This window comes from Macrobrachium rosenbergii, chromosome 5 (assembly GCF_040412425.1).
Source record: "Macrobrachium rosenbergii isolate ZJJX-2024 chromosome 5, ASM4041242v1, whole genome shotgun sequence".
In the NCBI taxonomy this organism is placed as follows: domain Eukaryota; kingdom Metazoa; phylum Arthropoda; class Malacostraca; order Decapoda; family Palaemonidae; genus Macrobrachium; species Macrobrachium rosenbergii.
In genome coordinates, this window is record NC_089745.1 from 33,782,623 (window position 1) to 33,803,856 (window position 21,234).

The following is a 21,234-nucleotide window of genomic DNA, read 5'->3' on the forward strand; positions in this document are numbered from 1 at the left end:
ATAACTCTACTGATTCGACAGGATATCACGTTCCACTTTTTAGCTACAGTCATAAATCGGTTACAGTTTCTGTTAAAACTAAAAAGTATAAAATAAAAATAATTTTTTTTAAACATTAAAATGCACCAAAAAGTACAAAATAACTTTTTGAGACCAAGATTTTCTTACAATTAATCATGTCTACAAAACCAAAAGCATGGGTGCCAAACATGGAAGGAAATGCTACAAGAAATAAAAAAAATATATTTCTTTTCATGTAACATTTCCTTCCATGGTTGGTGCCCACACTTTTATTTTTGTAGACATGATTAGTTGTAAGAAAATCCTGTTGTCTCAAAAAATTAATGTGTACTTTTTAGTGCATTTTAATAAAAGCGAGTTGAAAAAAAAAAAAAAAAATTTCTTCTTGATACTCTTATTTAATGAGTGATCAACAGTCTGTTTGTCACTCCAGGTCTCTGAATGGCATCCCAATCTGCTAATTGTGTGTTGATGAGTTACATGGCTTTTTTATCTCGCCCAGCTGTCAGAGGGCTTGTTCTCAATGAGTTTATGGCAAAAACTCGGAACCTTTCAGGTTCTGATAGACTTCTAAACCTCTAGTCCCTGCCATCCAAGAATTTGTTAGTTGGGAGCCAAATTAGATGCTGCTGTGCCTAGTGTGATGTTTGTAGCACTATTTAATTTAATGAGAATTCAACCTTTTAGGCCAGAGTTTCAAGGTCTTTTTGTAATATATACTGGCAGGTACATGAATCTTGTGTTCAGATTACTTACTGGCTTCTTGAAGCAATCAAGTGGACACACACTTCATCTTGTTAGGAGGATGGATGCCCCTAGAAGGTCGGAACTTCTCATTTCACAGGTAATAAGAGCATGCATCTGGTGGTGCTAGACTTCCTAAAACTTATCTCAGAAATGTCACCTACAAGTCTTTGGACCCTTTTCCCTAGGACCATTGGTGGATGCTTAGCAACTGTGTAGTCTGAAAGTTGTTCTTGGAGAAAAAAACAAGCATCTTATCCAAGTTACTCAGATGGTCTAAGACTGGAGCTTGAATGGATGAGTGACACATTGTCCCCTTTCTGTGCTTCCTTCCTCAGCAAGGCAGCAGTCAACCCAAGTACAGTACATGCTTGAAAGGCCACAATGCAAATAGACTTAACAATAGGGATTGTATCTTGGAGTTTTAGCTCATAAAGTGTGACTCCCTCCATTCTCTAGGGTTAAGGGAGGATGGCAGATGGTAAGCTATCTTCAGAACCCATCAATTTAAAATTGATCCAGATACCAGCTGCCTTCAGATATATGCTACCCCGTCTTCAAGGCAGCAGTTTGTTCTTGGAAGTTTAATTAGAGTGAGACCGTACACATCTCAGTTGGGCTCAATGTCATATTATAAAGAAGATTACAGGAATCATTGATCCCCTTCTCATGACCATGACTGGGAGCATTGCATTTCTGGATGGAGATTCAATTTGCCAGTCAGGTAAGGAGTAAGTCTCCTGTATTTAAGGTGATGGTTTGTATTCGTATAGGAACAAATTACAAATTTTAAGTATTTGTACGTTTTAATGTCTGTATACAAACCAGCAACTTTATCATAATCCCACTTCAACCTCCCAGCTTCATCTCTGATGCTGAAGGAAAAAGTGCTTGGTGATGGTAGGTAAGTGAACACCCAGCATTTACTGTAGCATTTCTTTCATTGGGAAACCCTACTACAGTAAATGCAGGCCCATTTGGAAATTCTAGGGGAAAAATGTTTTAAGCGGTGCTTAAGCATCCTTGAAAACGTTGTGTGAACAAAAAACATCAGTAATGGGCAAACCCTGTTGAAGTAATCTATGTATGGAGAAGGATTCAAATATATGTCCATTGTTGTAAGTGGAACTTTAAGACCTTTCACAATGTGTCCAAGTTAGATAGATTAAATCTGAAGAAAAGCGTATTTTTTTTAGAATTCTAAAGAAATTCTAAATTAAACCTGTTGAATGTTTTTGACCAGGTGCAATTTTGGCTAAAGACCTGCACAAAAACATTTCTTAGTCTGAATGAGGAAAACACATTTTCAACATGTGCATCACAATTTTTACAATGATTTTATAGTCCACATTCAGACAGAGTTTTCCAGCTGTTGATCCCCTTAAGGGGTTAGTGCTGTCAGAGCACCGCACGTGGTGCACTATAGTCATTACTGAAGGATGTTTGTGGCGTCACTTCAGCCCCTAGCTGCACCCCCATTTTATTCGATATCTTACCTCCATTCCCACTTAATTTCTTTGGTTTTGTCCAACCCCTCTAACTATTACCTGTTAGTGTAACAATGGGGTTTTCTCCATGATCCACCTTCAGCTCCTTTATTTATTTTATCCTTATCTTACTGTATTTATTTTATCCTTATCTTGCTGTACAACCACTCCAGTTCTATCAGTTCACTATCTTCAGTGCTGAAAGGTTGAAGTGCCCCAGTGCATGACTTGAAGCCCAAATTTTGTAAATCTAATTTTAGAGGTGAAACTAACCATCTATCATTTAGCTTTATCTGCAACTACTTAGGCGCAGGTTCAACAAGTGTTAAAATTGAAACAATCGTTAACAAATGCTCCTAATAGTTACTCCCCCACCCTCTATAAGCAGCGAATGTTTCAGTTGCTCATTCTACTCTTGTCGATAAATAGGACAACTGTGTAGACAAGTGCTCTGAAGTTTGGTTTTGTTTTTTCATGTGTTATCGAACTGGATCATCTAGACTGTGGTTTTTTGCTTAACTGTGGCTTCTTTTTCTCAGTCTTCCTTATTTTCTCAATCTTCCATATCAGGATCTGTTAGATTTTGCAAGGTAGTGGTTGCAAGACCAGATTGGTTTCTCTAAAGTACAATGCACATGAATTATGCATTGATCATCATGGGGTAACTTGTGACTCGGACAACTTTGGTGATCATTGCAGGGATTGGTCTTTGCATGAGATAGAGAAGATGGGAAAGTGTCATATTAGAAGAGAGAGGGAGGGACTCTGAAAGAGAGTAAAGAGAACAGCTAGTCTTGCATCTAAGTCTTCATTAGAATTAACTTCTGACCAGGAGATAGGTAAGTCTATTGATTCTTCTTCTCCAGTAGATTCACATCTTCCACACCCTCTAAGTCAGCTCAGGGTAGCAGGTTAGATTCAGTTAAGTCTGATATTGATTCTCTAAAATCTAGGATTGAATTTTTATGTAACAAGTTTGAATCTTTTGCATCTAATGTATCTAGTGCATTGGTAGGGACATGTCCCCTCATTCCATTGGCAACTCCACGGATGCAGCCTCTTCTGTCCCATCAGCTTCTGAACCAAAGACTAAGCTTGTCAGATATTCAAGGCCTTGGGAAGCGTCGAGTCCACGTGATCTTCCACGTGCATCTTCTTATTCTAGGCCACATGCCGCCTCAGCAAACACAGGCTGCCTCATCAAGTCCAAGGGAAGAGTCTGTGAATCCTCAAGAGATAGTAGGCCATAGAGTTTCTTTGGGGTCGCAGTCAGTGTCAATGACGCACGAGTCTTTGAACAGTAAGAGGAGGAGTGAGGAGGTAAGTGTGAGCGAACAATTTCTTGGTGGCATCAAGGTGACAGGTCACGTTTCTCTTGTGTTGTAAGGTAAGTCACCATGGTTAAAATATCTGGAGAGAGAGACTGTTCTCGGTTGTCACAGATGAAGAAGACTTGTTTATTAGGCCCAGCTCTTCCTCTACATTTTCCTTCTACTTTAACCTCGGGTAAAGAAGAGGAACACGTAGAATTGGTCACCTCAGGTTTTAAGGAACTGGTTCAGTTGTGTTTTGACAGATATCCACAGTTCGTTTTAGTGGAATATTCTAATACTACTCGCTCTCTAAGAGCTTCCAGGTTAGGGTCTGATTATTCTCCTCTCCCTTCCTTTAGGCTATCAGATTCAGTACATGGGAAATTGACTCTATTGCTAAGGCTTTGCCTAAGAAGATCTCTAAAGGATCCTCTCTTTTGTTTCCCTTCCTTCATGCTAGGAAGTCACTAGTGTATTGGACAGGGGAGTTTCTCCCCTTTTCTCCTGATCTGGCAGTGGATGGTGCTTTTTTGTCCATGATTTTTCTGACTAAGAAAGGTGCTATTGCATCAGGTAGGTTGCATTTCGCTATTCCAGAGGCTGAGAATATGTATAAGAGTTTGACTAACATTACTGAAGCTATGTCCTTTAGTGAAATTGTACTGAAAACAGTTGAACAGTGCTTGAAGGAGTGGTAAACTTCTTTAGCCAGGGATCCTTTTGTCAAGGCCTCAGGGTTTTTTGCTTCCCTAGACACGGCGTTTCTTGATGTGATACGGGAGCTATCCTGTGACGTGAGCACCCTTAAAGGTCGCAGAAGGAAGCAGCTTTGCTCTCTGCTGGTTCCTACAGTCTGCTTCTCCCCCCGAGTAAACAGTCTTTAATTTCAGCACATCCTTTTGGGAAGATTATTGACAAAAAATTGTCTGTATCTACATCCTCGGCGTCTGAGAAGACAGAGAATAGGTCTCTTGTGTCTTCCTTTTCTTTTAAACGTCCTTCGGGCAATGTTACCTCCTTTGATAGGTCTTCCTTTCCAAGTACTGGAAGGAGGAAAGTATCCTTTCACCAGCAAAGTTCTAAATCCCATTCTGCAAGGGGAGGGAAGTTTATCTCTTCTTATAACAAGAATCCAAAATCTAATAAAGAATAGCTATTTGGGCCCTTAGGTACCTTTGGGAGACAGGTTAGGCCTCTTCGCTTAAATGTAGGAATGCTTAGGGGTAGACGTTTGGTTAGCGAAAGTACTTTTGGAAGACTATTGCATTCCTTTCAGGAGTTTGCCGCCTTTATCAAACAAGCCATAGCCTTTTGGTCTTACAAAGGTAACCCAGAGAAAGAAGGGTCTTGAGCCAAGAAGTCTCTTCTTTGTTGAGAAGGCAGCTATAGAGGAAATACCGGCTACTTCACCAGGTTTTTACAACAGGCTAGTCCTAGCCGCAAAGGCAACGGAAGGTTGAAGGCCTGTCTTGGACGTATCCAAGCTCAACCTGTAATGTCTAACTGTTCCCTTTTCCATGGAGTCGGCCTCCACGGTCTTAGCCGCCTTGGAGAAAGAGGCATGGATGTTTGCTATGGGGCCCAGACCTCTCACTGTATTCAGATGCCTTGGACAAGGGGTGAGGTAAATTATGGGGAATCAAATTGCTTCCGGAGTATGGTTGCCATTCGAAATAAATCTGCACATAAACTGCAAGGAGTTGTTGGCTATCCAGAAGGGGGGGCAGAAGCTGGAAAGTGCAGTGACCAACAAAGTAATTTCTGTCTTCTCAAACAACTCAACGTCTCTGTCATACTTAAGAAGACAAGGGGACACGAAGTTAGAAACGTTAGTAGCCATTACCATGGATTTACTCCTCTGGATGGAGGAGAGGAACATTGTCTTAATGCCCCAGTTTGTAGCCAGTCGATTGAATGTTCTGGTGGATATGCTGAGTTGTCCGGGACAGGTATTCTCCCACGAATGGACATTAAACCCGACTGTGTGCGAGGCAATTTCGAAAGAGTTCGGCCAACCTCCCATCGATCTTGTCACAACAAAGATGAGTCATCGTCTCCAGTTGTACGTCTCACCAGTTCCAGACCCTCAATCCTGGGCATTAGACACTATGGCTTTAGACTGGGCAAACCTATATGTATGTGCTTTCCCTCTGTTTCCGCTGCTGAGGAAATTGCTCAAGAAATTAAGGGAATCCCAGAACAACACCATAATTCTAATCGCGCCTTGGTGGCCGAGGAGGCATTGGTTCACAGACCACCCAGAAATGCCCATAGAAGTTCCCAGGCAATTACCTTTTTGTACAAAATTACTTCGACAGACAGGGACAGGGAGGCTGCACGGAAACATCAACATGTTCCAACTAACCGGTTGGAAACTGTCGACAAGCTCCTCAGAGCTAGAGGCTTGTCAAAGTCGTTTAGGGACTATCCTCGCTGCAAGGAGAAATTCCACTAATATATTATATCAGAAATAGTGGGAACTAGGCTATATAGATCATGGTGCAAGTCCAGGGGCATTTCATGTCTTCGCACCAGCATTAATAATGTGATTAAGTTTCTGCAATTCGTAAGATATGCTGAAGGTTTGTCTGTTGCCTCCATCAAAGGATATAAATCCATGCTGGCTTGTTTTAAGGGATACTGGATTGGATATTTCAATGGATGCTGACTTAAAGGCACTCCTTTTGGGCCCCTGAGCGAGGCTTCTCTCAAGGCTCTTTCTTTGAAAATTCTCTTTCTGGTGGCCTTGACTTTGGCCAAAAGATAAGTGAATTGCAAGCAATATTATCGTTAATAGGGTTTTCATGTGCTAGAGAAATCTTATCTTTTCTGGCTTCCTTTTGTGCCAAGAACGATATTAAGGTCAAAGCTCTTCCTAGAGTTTTCTCTATCTCTTCGCTAGAAACTCTTAACTCTGAGGAAGGAGAGCTGGTTTTATGCCCTGTTAGGGCTCTGAAGTATTATACGTCCAGTTTTAAACCTGTAAGAAAGCAGTGTAAGAACCTATTTTGTTCAGTAAGGAAGCCTGAGTTTCCTATGTCTAAGAATGCCATGGCTTTCTAGATTAAGTCCTTGTTTCTGGAGGCACACCATGTAGTCTCTCCAGAGGTTTGTCCCCTTTTGAAGGTGAAGCCACACGACGTCAGGGCAACGGCTACATCTATTAGTTTTCACCAGCACCTCTCTCTAGACCATCTAGTCTTGGCAGCACAGTGGAGATGTAGCTCTGTTTTGCTTCCGACTACTTGAGGGATGTAGAGATCCAGTATGAAGACTGCCGTACACTAGCACCTCTGATTTCAGCAGGGAAGATTATCCTCTAGTCTTCCCTTCGTGTCATGAACAGGTAAGGCTCTCTCTAGCTACCTCCTTCCAAGGTAAAGGGGGAACTGTATGTGATGAGTTCGTACATGGTAGTTTACTCCACTTTATTTGTTTGTATAATTTTGTATACTGTAGTTGTCCTTGCTTTGTTTGTACTTGGGTGAGGGCAAACAAAGTTTTTTTTTTTTAGAGTAAATTATGCTTATTATGTTGCAGAGTCATTGCTCCTCATTGTAGAAAGCTACCCTGAGCTGATTAAGTACCACTTTTCTTCCAATTTGGGCTTGTTGTTTTTTGGTGTGAGGTTCCACAGCAACTCGGTTAGGCAGGTGATAATTCTTGAGGGATCATAGTTTAGTTGTGGTTGTAGCTCCTGTCAGCTGAGCTCTGGAGGCCTAAGACACAGTGGCCAATAAATTGCCATTCTGCGTTGCATATCATCAACCAGCGGCCACATTTGGGGTTCACATTGCACCACCTAAGATTGTGGACCTCGCTTGATGAAGATCTTCATCCGACAAGTATTTGCCATGAGATCATATTTATTAGGTAAGCAGCAATGAGGATATTTATAATGATATCTGATAATTTGGTTATAGGGAATCTCTTGCCCTCCTCCAGCACTCAATGTTGGAATCAGCTAAATGATAGGAGATAAGTTTCACCTCAAATAAGGGATTTTGACAACGGAAAAATCTATTTCTGGGGGAAGACCTGTGTCACCCAGTGAAATGGTTCCAATAGCACACATTTCTAGGTATAAATATTGCTAAATATACCAGAGAAAAAGCTATCCATAATGCCAGGGTGATAAAATCGTGTATTTTGGGTACTTATCGTCTATCATTGAAACCTTTCTCCCCTCTTAAGAGATTAAGAGTAGAAAGAGCAAACCGCCTGCCCCCCCCCCACAAAGCATGCGTTAACGATTGTTTCAGTTTTAACACTTGTCAAACCTGCGCCTAAATAGTAGATAAAGCTAAGTGGTAGAGGGTAAGTACTGTACCTAAAAATTTGATTTTTTCATAAAAATCATTATTATCTACCTGTTACTGATATCAAAAGCCTCCACAATCGAGTAATAATTTGGCGATTTCATTATTCGATCCTTTGCATATTTAAACTTTAGTGTGCAAAACCCCTAACACTTCCACAAATTCCTGCTGCGTGCTCTTTTAGGATAAAATGATTGATCCATCAGAACCAGAGCTTAAGCCATTTTCTGTTCTACATACTACTTCCCGTAACTTCTGTCACTGCTACTTCAGCAGTTAACTTTTTATTCAAATCTTCGTCTGTAACTTTGTCTATCATTTCATGGAATATTTTCTATGGCGTATTTTCAAGCCAACTCGCTCCATTTTTTACTGATTTTCACTTATTAACATTTTTACCGGTTTTTATTCTCTGTGCCCTTTCACCATTTGCTCACTTCAATTCTAGATCCCAGTTTAATTACTTCACAGATTTTTTTCTTCAGTTACTTTTATTAGGCATTCTAGCACATCCATTTTGATAAAATTGTTGATATGAAGTTATTGTCTGGTAATTTTTTTTTTTTTTTACCAGTTCAGTTTTTGCTGAATTTGAGTCCAAGTCTTTATTGACTCGTCGGTTTCCGGAACTTGACTGGTCCTTCCTAGAGCCGTAGTTACTCCCGAAGTTTTGTCACTTACAAACGCTTGACATTTTATGCTCACAAATATTAAGCCACAAATATCGTTTTAATATCGAACCCATTATACCTTAGAAATAACCCACACCTCCCCGAATAGCAGCACGTATCAGTTACACTTCCTTTTTGGCTGTAAGTTATTCCCGAGGTATAATGGCTCTGATATTAAGTGATTCCTGTGGTCTAATGGCTGTGACTTATATATATAATACACGCTATCGAATTGTGATAAAATCGAACATCCCTTGAGTTTTACCACATTCTTACTTTTTCAAAGTGCAAGAGTGTAATGTTATCTTAATTCCATCGCTAGTTCAACCGGCCAAATGCACTGTTATTAACCTTTATTTTTTTCATATCGTATATTACAACCTTTTGAAATATTCATCTCTGTAATTTTTAATATCGGAAGTGGCAAGTACATTTTATCAACAGTACTGACTTTCCAATTTTAAATGCCCATATTCACTCTCAGTATCAAAACTGTACCTGTAAAAAGATAAAAATTGTTGTGGTACTTAACAGTTAGAGTAAAATGTGTAAACACTGGCAGAAAATTACGAAATTCTGGGTCGTCTGACATATCGACAATTTAGCCTTAAGGGCTAGTTCCGCTTAACCAGCGTGCAGTGCGGAGCAATAATACCTTTAAATGATTAAGAGGAAATTTGCGCAGAAGCTTAACCAATGGTTCCCTTGATAATGATGTGTAGAACTTAGACAACTTGCAAAATTCGAGTGGTAATCGGTTGCAAAAGTGACGGTGGTTACTTTTTATAATGTGGAAAGCCACAACTGTGCACACAGGGCGTCAAGCACATGTATAACATAAAGATGTCCTCTGTTATTTTCTCAAACTTTGTTCCAGAATGTTTTGCGTGTCCATTTCTAATTTTACTATCTCGTGACTAGATGTATAAATATTTCAAGTTGTAAAGTGCTTTAGAAAGTTTTAAAGATCTCCTGCAGTTAAAAAAACTGTAAATGATAAATCATATTTTGAAGGATTTGGTAAATTATCAACTCTCCTATTTCCGAATTCGTCACCATTACAAATGAATGACCATTTTTTATGGAATTTCTATTTTGTCCATGGAAGATTTAACAACTCCGTGCCTGAGGTCTTTCACTGAATGGACAAGTCAACTTAGTCTCGGAAGTGATGTGCATAGAAGTGGTAACTGTTTTGTTTCTTGAAATTTAATATGAATGATTTTGGTTAAATGATGCCGAGGCTCAACGATCTTGATGGAAACGGGTTTAATGTTCACTTGCTCTTTAACCCTCTTTATTCACTCAGGAGTCGTCCTCATTCCTGTTAAATAAGTGAAGAGCCCTTTCTATTAAGTAACCGAAGAAATTCATGAATAATAAAGAAGGGCGTCGACGTCTAGGAATACACATTTATACATAATGTGGTTATTATCACTGATGTATTATTCAGAAAGAACTCGAGTTTAAGGTTTATATTTACCAGGTTTTTGAGATGCATGTTTCGTGAATTGAGTTTTTGTTATAAATTATTTTAATTGTTTTCTTTATAATAATAACTTTTGAAGCCTAGGAAAAGAGGTCTACAATTTACTAATCACAGAATAGAGGCATAACTTGCATTTGGCTGATTTATTTTATAATGTTACTGTACGCTCTTTTGCCGAAACTTACAGGAAATACAGTTCTTTGCTGGACTGGTCGAGATCTTTCTCGGCTAGCACTCTGCAGGGCCCGCGTTCGAAACTCCGGCCGGCCAGTAAAGAATTAGAGGAATTTATTTCTGGTGATAGATTTTCATTTCTCGGTAGAATGTGGTTCGGATCCACAATAAGCGGTACGTCCCGTTGTTAGGTAACCAATTGGTTCTTAGCCACGTAAAATAAGTCTAATTCTTCGGGCCAGCCCTAGGAGAGCTGTTAATCAGCTCAGTGGTGTGGTTAAACTAAGGTATACTTAATTTTTTTTACAGCAAATACATAATAAAAACTTGTTGAAACAGTATTTCAAATGCTAAAGCATTTTGAGCCAAACGGACAATGAAAACAATAACTATTTCTTACGCTTAAGTGTTTTTATATATGGGGGTACTCAAGCGACTGAGTATAATGTGTACATACTCGTACAAGTGATACCGTACGAAAATAAGTTTCCCCAAATTGAGTAGTTTATGTAAGGTAATGGATCTTCTATATTATTATATATATATATATATATATATATATATATATATATATATATATATATATATATATATATATATATATATATATATATATATATCCTGTAGGGGTAGTGCCATCAGTGCATGTCAAGGGGTACACTGTAAGCGTTGTTAAAGGTTCTTTGCAGCGTCCCTTCGGCCCCAAGCTGCAACCCCTTTCACTCCTTTTACTGTACCGCCATTCATATTATCTTTCTAACATCTTGATACCCACCCTCTCCTAACAATTATTTCATAGTGCAACTGCGAGGTTTCCTCCCTGTTACACCTTTCAGACCTATCTACTCTCAATTTCCTTTCCAGCGCCGAATGACCTCATAGGTCCCAGCGCTTGGCCTTTGGTCTAAATTCTATATTCCATTCCATATATATATATATATATATATATATATTATATATATAGATATTATATATATATATAGATAGATAGATATAATAGTGTAAAAGCTTTCCTCATATTCGTGGTCAAAGTGTAAAAGATTTTGCCATAGATAATGAAACAGGTGTGTAAAAACTATCATAGTAAAGACGCCGTTGCATTTGTTAAGTGAGAGGAAAAATCGAAGCTTACAGTAGTCGCACATGCGTAATGAGCAAACGTTTTATCTAGGGTTGTTACTGACAGTGGGTGACTGGAGCTATCAGTCGCGGTGTTTGAGGTCTGGTGTGACTCGTAACTTGCAGGGTCCTGGTATTGCTTTGCCTGTGCGATGAAAATGTTTGACAAAGCGAGGAAGGTGTCGTCGTGTGTGGCAACTGGGAAGGCTCCTCCATCATATATAGAGAGGTATTGTAATTATCGTCGTTTCAACGCTTCCGGTATGAGAGGTATTCTTTACCATATGAGAGCTTTCGATATTATTTCAAACTTTCTTAGGCAGATATAAGTAGTAGCTCCGCAGCGGCGATTTCCTTCTAACTTGACTTTTTTCTACAGTTTTTTGGTTGCCAATTATGGATTTACCTTCAATTTTTATCGCACGAATGTAATTAACCTGTAATTAACCCCAGAAGTCCATCCAACAAGGGGTTTCCGTACACGATCTTCACGAGACAGAGCGCGGGTACGTCTGTTTGGAACGGTTCATACCCCGTCCGGCAAGTGCAATAACTTGTTAACGTATGGGTACTGCCCCCCCGGGGCCAGTACTAAACACAGCGAAGGGACATTCCGTTTGGCCGACAACAAACAAATGCACCGCCCGTATTAGAATCCCTAAAAGTGTAAAAAAAAAAAAAAAGAGTTTCCAAGGTAAAAACAGGGGCGGAGTTAATACTTAGAATTACCCTTTCTTGAAAAGGCATTGCATTTACGAGGCGTCTAGCAAGGGGTTAATCAATTGAGCGTTTAAGTAAATAGCCTACCAGAATACCCTTTTTAATTTGGTCGTCAGAGGCTTGTTTTGCCAACTTTTGCCGTATACGTATTAATAATCATTACTTTTTCAATGAATGAGAATCTTTGTGCTGGAAAATATTTATATTTATCATAGGATGACTAAAGACGTCAATAAACTTGCACAGTCCCTTATCAAAACGTTTCATGAATCCTCTTGATCTGTTAAAAAATTTCTTCGTTTTCGAAATAGGCACATCAGTAAGACAATTGTTAACTGTATTTTTGTCCAGTGTCTGATTATACTAAGGGAATCGAAAAGTAACAGAGGCGAGCTGGAAGAAAGAAGTATTTTTCTTAATTATTATCAAAGTCGTTTTGGTGTTATTTTCAAGTCGATTTTTTTTTAGTCTTCGTGAATTAGTTGACATCGAGGATATAATGCAAACTCCTTTTTCTTGAAACAGAGCTAAAGTGTGTTTAGAGCCCCTAAAGACTAACCATTTTTCTGAACAGACTATTTTACAGTATTCTGTTTAGAGTTTCTGCCATTAGAATGGAATAGCTACAAGGTGGGCCTACGCTCTTCATTGCGTCTCTCTCTCTCTCTCTCTCTCTCTCTCTCTCTCTCTCTCTCTCTCTCTCTCTCTCTCTCTCTCTCTCTCTCTCTCATAAGTATGTCTTGGATCTTCTGTTTCAAATATTTTCAGTAGTACCAAGGCCATATTCCTTAGTACTTTTTTATGCCAAGTTAATGGTATATGGTTTTCTTGATATCATATCTATTAGTTGTTAATAGATATTGATTACTGGATGTTATTGTTTTCTTAATGGAACAATGAAAATATAATAAAGGTTGAATCGAACTGACCCTTATTATTAAGTATGACATTTAATGGAAATGCAGGATTTATTTCCTGTTGGGCTGAAAGCGACCAAGGAAGTTAGTCTCGGTACAGCATATTAGCTCCTAAGCATTCTTATAATAAAGTACAGTGGTATGGGGCAGAATTTGTCCGTATTACTTTATGAGAAAATAATAAGAGTGATATTTTACAAAAGTACCGCAGAGGTATGTGAGGTCGATACATTTGTCACTGTAATATCATAGAACAAAATTTATTTTTCAAAAAATTCAGTGCCAGCGAATGAATCTACATAATAGTACCGAATAACTCAAAAGTTTACATTTGTACATAATACTACCCAAGACTTAAAAGTATTAATTAACCTTTCAGGGAAGCTTAAGATCATGTTACAGTATTTGTATTTTCAGCTTTGCTAGTTATCATGCTATCTCAAAAGCTTTTGAATTTGTTTTACCTTTTTTTTTTTTTTTTTTTTTTTTTAACGTTACTTGAAGAAGAGTTGAATCGATCTGATTTCCCTTAGCCCAAGTGAGAACCTGTAATGTGTATGTTTGAAGTCATAAAGCACTCTTGTTGCCAGTCCGGCGAAGGTCTTGGGAAGAAAGTGATCAGGACCGAAGTGTGAAGCGTGTTAGAGGTTCACATCAATATTACTCTTGGTTCATGGAACAGTTCATTCGTTCACTGATCCGGCTTAGTGTCAGGGTCCATATTAAGCCTTACTGGTCAAGAGAGGACATGCCGTCCTTCAGCCTTATTTTTGGCAGAGTTGGTGTTAATTTTATTTATGTACTAGTTGAAACTTTATGATCTTCGTGGCGACTAATTGTTTTAACCAAGTTTCAGCAGAACTCGCTCTTAAGTTCGTAAGATACTTGTGAGCGCACAAACATGCGGAAGACATTACCCTCTTTTCAGACTTCGGTTTCAGAGGTAACTGCAAGATTCCCAGCGAGAATTTAGAAACTATATGACCTATAGGAAATTTCGGTAATCTTCACAGTACATCATCAAGAAATTGATCTTTTAGTTAATCTTTAATTATATTTTCATGTAAATAACGTTGTTGCCCTTATTTTAAAATAATTATCCAATATTGATGGAGAATCTCGAGAAAATCCATCGTTTCTCAGTTGCTTAGGTGAGCTTGTAGCTAAAAAAAAGTTCAAGAATATAAAAGTTGAATGAAACTACTAGGAAAAGAAACTGGATGTAATGCCTAATTATTTCCAAGAGGACAATGTACACACCTGTAAACGATCTAGACATTATGCTATATGTACGATATATGAAGACGTCATTGCCTCTGCCTGTTAGGAGAGGTTTATGTATTTACTTACATCTTTTCTTGTTTGCTGTTTGTTTTCCTTCTTGTCCACAATACAGTTCAGAATGTTACAGAGGGATTCAGATGAAGTGTGCAGATGTCGGTTATAGTTACGGAGAGATGAAGAAATGTTGTGTATGTATGGGTTATAGTTACATTGAAATTCCAGTGACATTTTGTTTTGTGAGTTATGATTATGGAGGAATCCCGAAGAAATTTATGTAGGTGGGGATTATAGTTAAGGAGGAATTCTGAAGAAATTTTGTGCAGTTATAGGTTACAGGTAGGAGTTCATTAGCTGTTAAGGCGTCTCTGGATACTGATCCTTGGTTCCTTTTCATTGGCATTCGTAGAGGGATGTGCTCGGAGAGTATAACTAATTTTTACTTCCGAGGTGCAGCACAATAGACATGGTTCTTCAAATGTATTTTTGATAGCCCTTATAATCTCTTCATAAAATCAGATGTTAGATGCCCACATTATGCGAAGTTTTCAGTATTGCCAGTTATCTGAAGATGCGTCTAAAGCAAATACACTAAAGGACTTCGTACAAGTTCATTTGCAAGTGCAGAAGAGCAATTGCTTTATTCCCAGCTCCTGCTTCCACATCTAGACTAAAGTCAGCGTTAAGATGTCGGAATTTCAGTATTACTGTTTCCTTTCAAATTTCAGTCTCATATTTTGTGTACACATCCTCTACCTATGTGCATCGTTTGTCCATTAGTGCAAGCCAAGGAGCAGGGTTCTTCGTATATAATAAAATTTCAGCATTAAGATGTCGAAATTTTAGTGTATTGTAGTTTCATCTCAGGTTTTTGTTAAATAGTTGTAATATCAAAATAATGCGCGCCTTCTCCAAGTCCCTGAAATTGCTGCGTGTTACTTTTTTCAAGTTTTAATCTAACAGTTGCAATATTACTTATTTCATATCGGAATCATTTATCCCTGTGATACGAGCCATAAGTGATGGGCTCTTTGTGCATAAAGAAATAATCATTAGATCAGCGTTAACATGATGCACTTTCACTGTTTTATAGTATTTTTCAAGTTTAAAGGTTGTAACAATAAACTCAGCGTACACTTTCTACTAACACTGCATCTTTTTCTGTGGAGTGCGAACCCAGAGACCGGGTTCCTAGCTCCTTTTGAAACGATAAGGTCGCCATTACTGTTTCCTTTCAAGTTTTAGTGTAAAATTGAAATTTCATGTTGCAGACCTAATTGTAACCATCTGCATCATTTGTCCGTGGGATGCAAACCCAGGGTAAGGTTCTTATAAGAGCAAAGTTACAATGTTGACACTCCACCATGTTACTGTGTCTTTTCAAAATGGCATTGTTTGAAAAGACGGTTCCTCTTCTAAATCGCTTGGAAAGTCTTGATGAGTGAACTAAGGAAATTGTCTTTTCACCCACGGTTGTGGGAAGGAGAGGGATTGACGTTGCTGGAGGCCAAAAATGTAGGATCATGACTAGGATCATATATATATATATATATATATATATATATATATATATATATATATATATATAAATATATATATATATATATATATATATATATATATATATATATATATATATATATATATATATATATATATATATATATATATATATATATATATATATATATATATATATATATATATATATATGTGTGTATATGTGTGTGTGTGTGTGTAAAGAATGGTTTTATGTACATATTGAAAGATATATATATATATATATATATGAAGAATAGTTTTATGTGCACATTATAGAAACGGGGCCGGTCTCCAAGGTAGGCTATGGCAATTTCAGCCTCTTAATGACTTGTGTCACCTATGGTTTCTTCTGGCTGTTTCAAGGGGCTTTTTTATTCGTAATAACAGAGCGCTGAATTCCGTATTGTTATGTCCGCCAGCGAGTTACGTTTTTAATTCCAATAAATTCATTTGGTTAATTATAACATCATTATTTTGATATATCCCATCTTCCTTGAGTTATACTGTAAGCTAAATTTTTTCGCATAACGAAAAATTGTTTGATCTTGTTACGCTAATCAGAACGTTTTCAGTAAGTCTTAATATTCGAAAAGTTGGATATTTTTGAAAGTAGAGGTCTTGCTAATACTGACGTTTTAATGGTGTCCAGGAATTTTCATAATATGGCGCAAATGTAGATGCTGTTAGCTTAATAGTCATTTCACACGTAAAATCGCGTGACCGTGACATTCTATAGACTTGAACATGAAAGGAAGGTGAATCCAGGCTGCTATAGCATTTCTTTATAAGATGACAAATTTCATATTTTCGTTGCAGCCACGCCTCTCCAGTCAGTAACAGCAGAATTCAAATATGGTTCCTAACATTCAGATAGTATGCACTATCTTCTTTGCACAGCAAAATACACCCAACGTGTTCATTTTAGAGTAAAGGGCTGTTCTTATATGAAAAAGTAATAAAATATATTTAGAGAAAAGATTTTTGGGCATCATATTTAAAATTACTGTCTTAAAACTGGTACTGTTGTAAGGTGAGTTAAAAAAAAAAAATTGGTAGCATTGCCATGTTAACTTCGACTTGCCATTTTTGTCCAACACATTACGGGAAAAGGGTTCCGGTTACATTATGTATCATTTACACAGGGTTTGTCTGTCCTGCATGTAATGTGTGTTCATACCTGGAAAGGTTTAGCCTTTTCCACTTTCGTTTTAATACTGCAAGTGTGTATCAAAGGTGAAAAGCATATGCTGGTTGTCACTTGACTCTCATAAAAGACGTTAGTGAAACGAAACGTCTCGGAATCCTTTGCCTTACTCTGATGTTGAATTAATTCTTCCGGAACTACTGACGCTGTCCTCCAAAAGACTTTACTTGTTCATATATTTACCGTGAATGTTTGTTTAACCGCAATTTTAGTATATATTGATCACCGTGGATCAATACTGAAATTTAAATGTTCAGTATGTACGAGTACGCAGCATTCACTGCATTGTCCGTAATTAATGTTTATTTTTAAAGGGTGGCCTATCGGGCGTCATTTGCCCCACCAGATTGACCACTTATTGTTTGTCTTCATATTTATTTGTTTTAATATTTATTTATATATGTATTTACAGTTTCTTGTATGACATGTAATTCAGTGTTATGCCGGTTTTCTGCGAAATCTGTCTTTTATTTTGTTTTATTTCTCTTTGAGTATCTGCAAGGCAAAGTTTCACATGCATTTTTTATCATTGGTCCAACCTAGTGAATAATTCATCACTGCAAACACAACCGCTTAGAATTTTAATGTGACGATTCCTCGAGTTACGACTCATATTTACTAGACATTACAAAGACAATATTTAGTGGCGTCGAGCTTTCTTGAAATACCTAACAATAAACCTTCAGTGATGTTTAATGGCCACCAGGATTCTCTATGCGGTTAATGCTTTTGCTTTGGTGGTGTTCAGTGGATGCCACATGAGGAGCAGTTTGATCATTTGCTGTATTTGTTTTGCTTTATGAAGCTCATATCTACGTTGCCTAGGTAATTGTTGACTCTTCTAATCAAAACCCATGAACTAATATAAAGGTCGTATTGCTTGTGCAAAGAAACTTCTCAAGTCCACCCCCCCCCCTTTTTTTTTACCTTTCGATTATTTTGTTAATGGCCGCAGGGTTTGTGCCCGAAAACTACAGTGTGTTATCTTGGTCTGTAGCAAAGGCTCTCAATTTTACTGTCAGTGTGTCACTGTAAAAGTGAAATGCAACCTTTGTAGCTTTTCTTTCTCAGAAAAAGCCTAATTTCAGTCATTTATGACCCAGGAGACTAATGTATTCAAAAGACCTAAAACCTGGTGGTAGTAAAAAAAAAAAAAAAAAAAAAAAATAACTCGTCGTTACAGACTGTTATGTTGGATTGGACGATAAATAACATTGAAACTAATCGTGATTTGCACAAGCTCATATTTCTCGTCACCCACATCTGCCAGTCTAAAGCAAGTTGGAAGCTTGACTGATAATGGCTACCGGTTTGTGGCATTAGTTAAAAATGACTGACCTCAGCCATCAGCTATTTTTATCTCAACCATGAATCCGAGAGATTCTGTTTGCCTCGAATGATATTCCTTATCAGTTTCCAAGGATAGCCCATCTGTTAGTTATACCTGTAGTTTTTTGGCCAGATTTTGCATTTTTAATTTTGAGCATTCGTTCAGTAGTACACTTGTAAACTTGTGCTTTAATGGCCGTCATTTGGGTGGAGTAAGCTTTGTATAGTTTTTTTTTTTTTTTTTTTGCTTATTATTAGTATTTCATGTAGAACGAGTTTTGAAATATTCAACCTGGTTATGTAATACTGCATGCACTTTGACTCTATTGCGTGACACATAAGGTCATTAGTCATCACGTGAAAGTCAGGTCTTTGACCATCTTCCTCTTTTATTCTTCGTCACCTTTTTGTTTGTGTTGATAATTATTTCATTTTGGGCGTCAGTTCCATTTTTGTTTAAGGATAATTGTCGACTTTAGTTCGTCAGATTCCTGTCTCACATCATTATTGAGCTTTCCGACATCGAATGGTCTTTTCGTGTGATAATTAGTAACTGTCCTGTGCAATAACGGAAGACGTGGCGCTCATTCTGTTCGTCCTATCGATGGAAAGTCCTATAATAATATATTGTTATTGGATTAAATGTTCAATACACTAATTGTTTGCTAAGGCAGTTTTATTGACAGACGTGAAGGACGTTGCCTGTGTCAACTTTAGCTTTTAGTTGACTGGTTCCTTTGTACCCTTTATTTTTTACTGAAATTATGTTTACCCCGGTACGCAACAGACTGTTTTTGCGTGCAGCGTAAGTTACTTATTGTTGTCACGTCATCTGGCATTTTGCAGATATTCTTATTTATATTCATCCAATATATTGGATGGAGAATGTCAAATCTGGGTCAAGTTTGTTTCGATATTTGTCGTGTGAAAGACCATCGTGAAAAAAATTCTGACAATATTTAGAATAAGTACTGAAGTACGAGTTTGATCGGGACTGTCAGGAAATGAGTAATAATTATGCTTTTGCTTTTACAAACACAGAAATTCTAGCATTGCAGTGGCGTTAGTATCTACGCCTAATTGCAAAAGTTTGCTGTAATACACTTTTGAATGTCACTGTACGAATATCAAGTTTTAGGGAAGATTTGTTTGAATGAAACATTTGAAGGGAGTCATGTTTACTCTTAATGTTTGCGAGTATAAGTCTTTGTTTCTTGAATTATATGCAGATATTTGCATCTTCTTAGAACTTAGAACTTATTACCAGATGGGGAGGTAAATAACGTATCCATTATCATCAATCAATGTTTTTCTGATGTTCTGTTGAACAACAAAAGCACAGACATCATTTTCACATACAGCAGGTTTGATTATTAATTGGTCACTTAGATTATTATTTTATTGACCAGTAATTAAAGGATTTATTCTGCACGTTTCGTAGTACCTTTAGTTATCCTTAGATGATTCAAGAGATGACGTGTGTAATTTTCCCCTTAATATTTAGATTTATTTAAAATTAAATTTGTATGGAGATGCTAAGTCATCACACTCTGTACCGCATAATCATGTTCTTCAGTGCTCTAGGAAAATCGGGCGTCCGATCACCAGGCATAAGAAAACTTCAAATAGTTACATTTTCATTATGCTAATTAGTATGCAGATCTATTAACATAAATTTCAGGTTACATTGTGTTGTTGCTCTCTCTCTCTCTCTCTCTCTCTCTCTCTCTCTCTCTCTCTCTCTCTCTCTCTCTCTCTCTGTAGTAACTTCAGATTATTCCAATTCCAATTCCCATAAGAGAATTATAGTGTGGAAGGAGGTACCATGGATATGGTTTATTGTCATTCCATGTGTTGATGATTAATGTGTTTTATATCATCAATGCGGATGAGGAACTATTGATCATAATTCGCCATAGGTACTCAGCCACGTCACCCTTGATTAATAATCATCTTGTTGCACTCACTCATTTACACGTCACCTGTGTATGGTGGTGCATAACCTTATGATAAGTGTCCTGGACACCTTACCTTCACGGGTCAGTTCACGAAAATTACAACGTCCAGGAGGGAATTTCCTGCTGCGAAAGTGATGGAGGGTAAATACAAGACTCAGGATTAGCATCTTTGTATATGGGCGGAGTACTTCCTACTTGAGGTTAATCTCAAGTTGGCTGTTAATGTATTGCCCATAATGTAGACGTTACTTGCATAAGTGGTCGTTTATTTATTTATTTATTGATTTATGTTTTTATTTATATATTTATTTATGTATTTATTTATTAATATGTTTATTTATTTATTTACGTATTCATTTATTTATTGATGTATTTGTTATTATTTATTTATTTCTTATTATATGTATGTATTTATTTATTTATATATTTTATTTATTTATTTTTTGCTCTTTTCTTTACCTTTAGTGTTTTTACATAGATTTTGTGGGACAGTCTTGTAGGGTAATTAAAATAAAATATCTGAAAGGTACTGTATTTGTAAGGAACCACTGAAGTAGAAATCGATCGTGAACTTTGATCGAGTTAAAATGGTTCTCGCAAAAGAAAAATCTGTTGAGAAAATTTAGAAATCAATTTTAAAGTTGTCCTTCTTTTTCTTCTTATTTTCTACGCTGCGATTCAGCAGAATACATACGAAGTAGCTAGCGTTAGCGAAATGTTCTCCATCGCATTCTCAAAATATTTGCCTGCGTTACGGAATAGTATCGATGGATGAATGAGCAGACTGTAGAAAGAATAAAAATAAGATTTCCTGTTGCTTCTGTTCAGTTTAATGTGACTGGAGGATGAACATGATGTATATAAATAGAATTAGGTTAAGGACGGTGAGTGCTCGCTTTTGCTATACGTTCTATTTTTATTGTTTAGAATTGCCAATAGTTGCACA

General features: G+C 37.4%; 1 protein-coding gene across 5 annotated transcripts in view; it reads left to right on the forward strand.

Annotated features, from left to right (window-relative positions):
* The first annotated feature begins 11,247 nt into the window (after positions 1 to 11,247).
* LOC136838644 (uncharacterized) overlaps positions 11,248 to 21,234 on the forward strand; it is a 58,553-nt gene continuing 48,566 nt past the window's right edge. For 3 of the 5 annotated variants that reach the window (XM_067103952.1, XM_067103954.1, XM_067103956.1), the window contains exon 1: positions 11,248 to 11,566. In XM_067103952.1, the coding sequence (XP_066960053.1) occupies positions 11,490 to 11,566 (77 nt within the window). In that variant the 5' untranslated portion in view covers positions 11,248 to 11,489. The remainder of the gene's footprint in view (positions 11,567 to 21,234) is intronic. The other 2 variants (XM_067103953.1, XM_067103955.1) reach the window with 2 other exon arrangements.